The sequence below is a fragment of the Nicotiana tomentosiformis genome, chromosome 7, assembly GCF_000390325.3.
Source record: "Nicotiana tomentosiformis chromosome 7, ASM39032v3, whole genome shotgun sequence".
NCBI lineage: Eukaryota > Viridiplantae > Streptophyta > Magnoliopsida > Solanales > Solanaceae > Nicotiana > Nicotiana tomentosiformis.
Genome location: NC_090818.1, coordinates 123,109,688 through 123,117,694, shown reverse-complemented (window position 1 = coordinate 123,117,694; position 8,007 = coordinate 123,109,688). Strand labels below are relative to the sequence as shown.

At 34.7% G+C, this 8,007-nt stretch overlaps 1 protein-coding gene across 1 annotated transcript; it reads left to right on the top strand.

Annotated features, from left to right (window-relative positions):
* The first annotated feature begins 389 nt into the window (after nucleotides 1-389).
* On the top strand, nucleotides 390-2,356 carry LOC104112767 (non-classical arabinogalactan protein 30). Its single transcript, XM_009622776.4, has 2 exons — nucleotides 390-634; nucleotides 1,783-2,356. Exons 1-2 carry the CDS (start codon nucleotides 451-453, stop codon nucleotides 2,142-2,144), a joined length of 546 nt encoding a protein of 181 aa, XP_009621071.1. The 5' UTR covers nucleotides 390-450; the 3' UTR covers nucleotides 2,145-2,356.
* Nucleotides 2,357-8,007: the final 5,651 nt, after the last annotated feature.

The window sequence follows — 8,007 nt, the reverse complement described above, 5'->3', positions numbered from 1 at the left end:
CTCAGCCAAATAAAAAACGGTTGACTAATTAAGAACGTGAGAGTCACTCTTGATTTATTCTTTTCGTGTGAGTTCATTATTTTTTATTTTTGTGGTATCGATAATCCTAATTATTATCAAACAAAAATTATTATAGTGCTGAATCAGAAAATTTAAAAAACAAATGCTCTCTCCAAGCCAAATATCTTAGAGACATTATTTTCCTCTAAAATATTATAATAATTCCTGTTAGGTATGATATTACATTATTACTAGACAACAAAGAAGCCTTTAGGTGTAATGCGAAATTATGGTTTGCACGTCATAGGTAGTAACCTTCCAATTTCTATTACATACCTCTTAGTCAAAAACACTTTAACATTTCTATAAATTCATGAACATGTTTTCTTCTAGTTATAGCAATTAATTAGCTCCATTTTTTCTTTTGACAAATATTAATTCCTGAGAGAAATGAAGATGAAGGCTGTTAATTTCATGGTGATTGCTGCAGCTTTATTCTTGGTGTTTTCTAATTTCATGAACGTTGCAGAAGCCTTTGAAGGAATGGATGTAATACATGTTGCTGGCAAAGTTCTTTGCCAAGACTGTACTCAGGGTTGGAATGAATGGGTTGATGGTGCCAAACCCATCAAAGGTATGCAATTTACAATTTTACACTGACAAAATCCAGAATTTAGACGTTATTGGTTCTGAATTGAGAGATAGGTCCTAAAATATATTTATCTAACTCCATCTATACTTATTTTAACACATATATGTAATGTTCAATCCCGTAGCACTGGTTCTAACGAACTCACGAATCAATTGATTGAATCCGCCGCTTGTAATTTAACATCAACTTCTCCATAATGATGAACTTTGTGACCAATGGTAAAGCCAGAAATTTTAATAAAGGGTATCAAAATATAACGAAGTAAAAAAAGAACCCGCCTCCATTTATTATTGAGCAAAGGGGTGTCAATTTGACAACCCTGAACCTAAGGTTGCTGCGCCACTGCTTGTGACTATCGAGGACGAAAATTATCTAAACTGGGGTTTAAAGAATGTTTTGCAACAAAGTTAGGGAGTGCCAAATGTATATATATTCCTTTAGCAAATGGTTTAGAAAGGGTTTTTTAAAAAAAAATCAAAAATAATGTGATGGTTTGTATCTATATAAAATAGGTTCTTACTTCTACGTACCTTAGCAAAGGTTTTACAAGGTAACTAGGTTTACAAATGAGGTACAATTCACGTAGAGGCAAATTAAGAATGTGTTATATAAGTCTAGTTGAAGTCACTAATTTTTTGCTTGAACTATTATACATATGCAAAGATATTTAAAATGCATATAAATATAGTCAATGTTATCAAAGGCGAAAAGCGTTAAAAAGCGCTCCAAGTCTATCGGGGCTTTAAGCAAAAAGCGCAATTAAAGTGTGAACTTTAGTTCAGAAAATGGCGCAATGAAGAAAAAAATAAACATAAAAATGTAATGCAAAAAATAAGTAACAATTTCATTCATAATGATTTTCTTTATAAATAATAATATATATTTTTTGTCAATCATATTTATTGTTTTATACCTGCTCTATTCAAAATAGAACTTATGGGCAATGAGATGTACGTATTAGTGTCTTGCCTACGTTGAACGCAGCCTAAGTGAGGGGAAGCGCATACCCAGTGGTTTTTGGAGCTTTAGGACTTAAGTATGTCTCAAATGAGTCTTTGATAACAACTACATAGAGTAAGATTACATTTATTCCGAACTCACTGATTCGAAATCTTGAATTCGTTGTGCAGGTAGTATAGTATCTCTTACATGCCTAGATGAGAGGAGAAGAGTAATGTATTATGGAAGTGACCTCACAGATGAAGCTGGAAAATTTGACTTGATTGCAAACACAACTTGCCATGGCAAAACCATTAAACCTCAAAATTGCTTTTTGAGATTGGTTTCTTCACCTGATCCTGTTTGTAACATTGCCACTGACTTCGCCGGAGGAAAGTCCGGTATAAAGCTTCACCGTCCGACGGTGATTTACAGGGATTTGCTCAAATATGTGCTTGGTCCTTTCTACTACACAACTCCCATGTGTGATGAACCTGATACTAATGATGATAATTTGGAGTCTGATGATGAAGGCAAAGAGAACAATTATTAATGAATTAAGTTCTTGACTTCTTTTTTTCTAGTCGTTTTTTCCCCCTTTATTTTCATCTTAATGTTTGTTTTTTATCAAATTGCCTCTTGCAAATGGCAAATGGCAATTTATCTATGTTGGATGAATTGACATTTTTCTTATGTACTAATTTCTTGGAAAAGACACATTTTGAATTGTTGATTGACAGATAATAGAGGTATGTCTTTTATTAACACTTCTTGTCGTTGTCTGTGTTACTGTTCCCTTTTGCATTTTTTTCTTGAGCCGAGCATCTATCGTAAACAGCCTCGTTATTTTCATAAGGTAGGGTAAGGTCTGCGTACACACTATCATCCTCAGACTCCATATGTGGATTTCACTGGGTTTGTTATTGTTGTTGAGAGGATATGTCTTTTGCCAAATTTTCTGTTTTCAACTTCATTCCTTCTCATCAGTAATAAAGTTGATATATTGGGATCACTTACAACAACAACATACTCGGTATATTTTCATACTTGGGGTATGAAAAAGCTAGTGTGTACACCTTACCCTTACCTAGTGAAGGTAGAGAGACTGTTTCCAATAGACCATCGGCTCACGAAAGTAGGGAGGAGAAGAAAGAATAAGAACAAGAGGGAGAGAAAGAAAGAAGAAAAAGGTAGAAACAGGGGGTAAAAAAAGGGGGAGGGAATGGAGTGAGTAGCACCAAAATAGTAATAACAGGTATATATTGGGATCACTCCATAATTAGATAAAAGTTGAACTTAAGAGGTTTTATTTCCCTTATTAGAATTTTAGATATAGTATTGATCCTAAAACATCCAGATTTATTCATGACTCACGATTAGCAGGCCGGCCCACGTTGAAAGTACTAAATCTACGACAATTGCTCCATTGCTGGCCCATTTTTGCGCATGCAGTACTAATTCATTGTACAGAAGGAGGGGAAAAAAGGAAATTTGAAGAACACAAATTTATTGTTCCAATTCGATGTTGCGCTCACATATTATTTTATCCACGCTCTAGTTGATAGGTATTGTGGTTGTATTTTTAAAATTATAAATAGTCATATGTCTTTTTGATTTTACAAGTGTCCTATCTATTTCCAAATGGCTTCTTGCATGAAGCCTTGTGGCCAAATACTCTTAAATAATTGGTACATTACAAGAGTTTTTATATGTGGCATTCTTTTAAAAGATTGTTTGACAAATGGCCTTATTAAGCCAAGTGTCATTTTGCATGAGATGTTGTGGCATCTTGCATGAAGAAAATTTGACAAGTAAGTAAAACACTTGTCTTGTGCAGAAGCTTTCCTTAGGCCTATATATAACCATGATTAGGCCATCATTCTTCAATCATTAAAAACACCAAAAAAAGCTAATAATTAGCAAAAGAAGAAATTCTTCTATTTTCTTTCCATCTTATACGTCCTTCTTCTTCAAAATATTTTCTTCTATAATATTTTAATTGGCATAAGATATTAGTTGCTCTTTCTCTTCCAACTTGCTGGATTTATTATTAATATTTTGCTGATTCATGTATTCTCTTAAATAGAGGTAGGTTTGTTTAATCCTGGGGAAATATTTCACATTACTGAAATAGTTTTTTAGGACAGTGCTCAGCACGACTCAAGCCAATTCGTGTATATGCTCACAAATAATATTATTGTAGTATTATCGTTATTTCCTCGTGTCATTTCCCTACAATCTAAAAAACTACGTCAAGTAATACCACTACGGAAATTTTTGATGGTGCTACCAATTTTGGTATTGTCTCCGCTGCTACTGTTTCAGCTGTTGTGCAAGATATTCACGGTATTGAAAATACGTTATTGCATCCACAACTTTGGCAGACACTAATGTCAAAACACATGTATGTGAATAGACACGGTTACATATCCAATGCTAATATTAAAACCTTCAAGAAAATGTACCTCAATGCAAGAGAATAGTTGGGATAAATGACAATCTCGCTAAGTCAAAATTAAATTTGACTAAAGCGGATTATATAATTATTGCGGTCATTTTCCAAATAAATAATGTGGCCAATATGAGAATTGGGTGATAGACTTCGGTGCTACTAGGCACATTTTTGCAGACAAAAATATATTTGTGTCTTATACCCAAGTTGAGGAAGGAGAAAAAACTATTTATCTTGTTGACTCAAGAACAACTCGCGTTCTTGGGAAAGAAAAAATTCTTCTCATACTCACATCTGGTAAAACTCTAGCATTGAGTGATGTGTTGCATGTACCTAATATCCGAACCAATTTGATTTCTGTGGGATTATTAGAAAAGGTTGGAGTGAAGGTTTTCTTTGAAAATTATGAGGTCGTACTGACAAAAAATAATATTTTTGTGGGCAATGGATATTGTAATCATGGTTTATTTGTGCTTAATGTTTCTGATACTAGATATGAAAATACATCTTTTTCTGCTTACATGGATGAGTCTATTTCTTTATGGCATGCTAGATTAGGACATGTTAATATCGCATATATAAGAGAAATGCAGTTACTAGGATTAATATCTAGTTTAAACTCAAATAATATTAACAAGTGTGAAATATGTGTTGAAACTAAAAGTACTAGAGAAACTTATTTTTCTATAAATAGAGAAACTGAATTATTATCCTTGATTCACACTGATTTAGGCGATTTAAAGCAGACTATGAAAAGAGGTGGTAAAAGATATTATGTGACTTTTATTGTGGATTTTTCGATATATACTAAGTTGTATCTGCTTAGAAATAAATATGATGCTTTTAATACTTTTATTTCTTATAAAACTGAGGTTGAAAATCAACTTAGTAGAAAAATAAAGAGAATTAAATCTGATAGAGGTGGAGAATATTTATCTTTAAATGATTTTTTGTGAAAAGAATGGAATAATTCATGAAGTAACTCCGCCTTATTCACCTGAGTCAAATGGAGTAGCTGAAAGGAAAATATTGAAAGAGATGATGAACTTTATGTTAGATAATTCTAATGCTCCTGATAATTTGTGGGGTGAAGCTATATTATTTGCTGTCACTTACAAAATAGAATACCATATAGAAGAACTGGCAAAACTCCGTATGAATTGTGGAAGAGTTATAAACCTAACTTGAAATATTTAAAAGTGTGGGGGTGCCTTGCTAAAGTTCTTTTGCCTAAACCTAAAAAGAGAAAAATAGGTTCTAAAACTGCTGATTACATGCTTATTGGATATGCTGAACATAGTGTTGCATATAGATTTCTTGTCTTAAAAAGTGATGTGCTTGATTGCAATACTATAATTGAGACAAAAAATGTAGAATTCTTTGAATATATTTTTTCACTGTCTGATAAAATTTCTCATACATATATTGAAACAAATAATGAAATTATTTGTGATACAAAATAAATTGCAACCACAATATAAATATGAAGAAACATAATTTTATTGATAAATGATGCGGGTACAATTCTGTTTGTTCCATTGATTTTTCTCTCTAGATTGGTCTCCGTAATTCGAGGGTTTAACCAGCGTATTTCTCGAACGTAGGATGATGCGAACTTTCATAGGATGTATTTGATATCCATGAAAAGGAAAAAATATCCGTTGATCACTTTTGCGACTTTGAGAAAAATAATATTTGATGTCTTTGATCTCTTTGTGAATATTTCATGTATATTTATGGAATTTCGAGGTGCTTTCAAAGGGAATATATGGTCCCTTTTTATAGGTGTAGCTAGGATTTTGGGTAGAGTATCCTCCAAGATAGGGTTTGAGGTAGAGTAGCCTCCAAGTCAGGGTTACAGATAGAGTAGCCTCCAAGAAAATCTCGATGGACTCTACTTGTAGTATCTTAAATTTAGGATTTTGCCCAAATTTCATATGGATTTGATCCGATAAAATTTTAATGTCTACAAATACCCCCTACTTCAAGGCTTGTCGGGGCGTAGATTTAAAAGATCACCGTAGACGAGGCTTGAAGTACCAGCAAAGAAGATACCACATTCTTTTCACCGTGAGAAAATAGATGAACGGCAGATTTGGTCCCACTAGGCGTGCCAATTGTTTGCAATAAATTATTTGTGATACAAAATAAATTTCAATCACAATATAAATATAAAGAAATATAATTTTATTGATAAAATGATGCGGATATAATTCTGTTTGTTCCCTTGATTCTTCTCTTTAGATCGTTCTCCGTAATTCGAGGGCTTAACCATCGTATTTCTCGAACGTAGGATGATGCGAACTTCCTTAAGATGTATTTGATCTCCATGAAAAGGAAGAATATCAGTTGATCACTTCCGTGACTTTGAGAAAAATAATATTTGATGTCTTTGATCTCTTTGTGAATATTTCATGTATTTTTATGGAATTTCGAGATGCTTTCAAAGGGAATATGTGATCCCTTTTTTATAGGTGTAGCTAGGATTTTGGGTAGAGTACCTTCCAAGCTAGGGTTTCAGGTAGAGTAACCTCCAAGTTAAGGTTTCAGATAGAGTAGCCTCCAAGAAAATCTCGATGGACTCTACTTGTAGTATCTTAAATTTAGGATTTTTCCCTAATTTCATATAGATTTGATCCGATAAAATTTTAATGTCCGCAGAGATTACATCTAATGAGGAAATAAAGTAAGAAGGTAAAATTGTATAAAGTTTTGAATAGATTATAGCGTCAGTTTGCTAGAAAATTCGTGTCCTTTACAGTGATAAAATTACCCTTGGGGCCCACGTCTCGAAATCTAATGAAACTCACAAAATACGACAACCCATCCAATTATAAGTTCAACCATACTAATTTCACTCAAATCCGACTCCAAATCGGTATTCAAACTTGAAAAATTCATTTTGTGACATTATAGAAATTTTCTTCTATTTCTCTTGAAGATTCAATAATCTTACACCAAACATGAAGATTAATTCATGGAATATAATCACAAGGGAGTTAAGAACACTTACCCCAAGTTGTGTGGAAAATTATTTCTCCAAAATCGCCCAACCCGAGCTCCAAAATCCGAAAAATGGGTGAAAATGTCGAACCCTCAAATTTAAGGTTCTGCTCCAGCGATTTTCGCATATGCGGACAAGATTTGCGCACCTGCGCATCCGCTTGTGCGAGCAAAACGTCGCATTTGCGGACTCCACTCGCCTGCCCAGTTTCCTCTTCTGCGCGCATCCGTTCGCATCTGCGCTCACGCAGGTGCAGAATTTTCCCTCGCACCTGCGACCAATGCCTCACAACCCTCTGCCCGCATCTGCTCTCCTTCAAGCGCAGGTGCGATTCCACACCTGCGAAGCACCCTCCGCACCTGCGCATCTTGCTTCAGCGCACCCTTTCTCGCACTTGCGAGCTCGCACCTGCGACTACTTTTCCGCAGGTGCGATTACACCAGAAGGCTTCAGTTCCATTAGTCTTCCAAATTCAAAATAAATCAATCCGTTAACCATCCGAAACTCACCGGAGGCCCTCGAGTCCCGGCCCGAACATGCCAACAAGTTCCATAACATATCACGGACCTACTCGAGGCCTCAAATCATACCTAACAACCTCAAAAATACGAACTACACACGGATTCAAGCCTAATAAATTTCCAAATTTCCAAATTCTACAAACGACGCCGAAACCTATCAAATCACGTCCGATTGACCTCAAAATTTGCACACAAGCCAAATTTCACATTACAAACCTATTCAAATTTCCGGAATCAGATTTCGACCCCGATATCTAAAAGTCAAACCCCCGGTCAAACTTTTCAAAAATTCAACTTTCGGCAATTCAAGCCAAATTCCATTACGGACCTCCAAAAAAAATTTCGGACATGCTCCGAAGTCCAAAATCACCATATAGAGCTATTGGAATCATCAAAATTCGAATCCGAGGTCGTTTACACATAAGTCTGCATCCGGTCA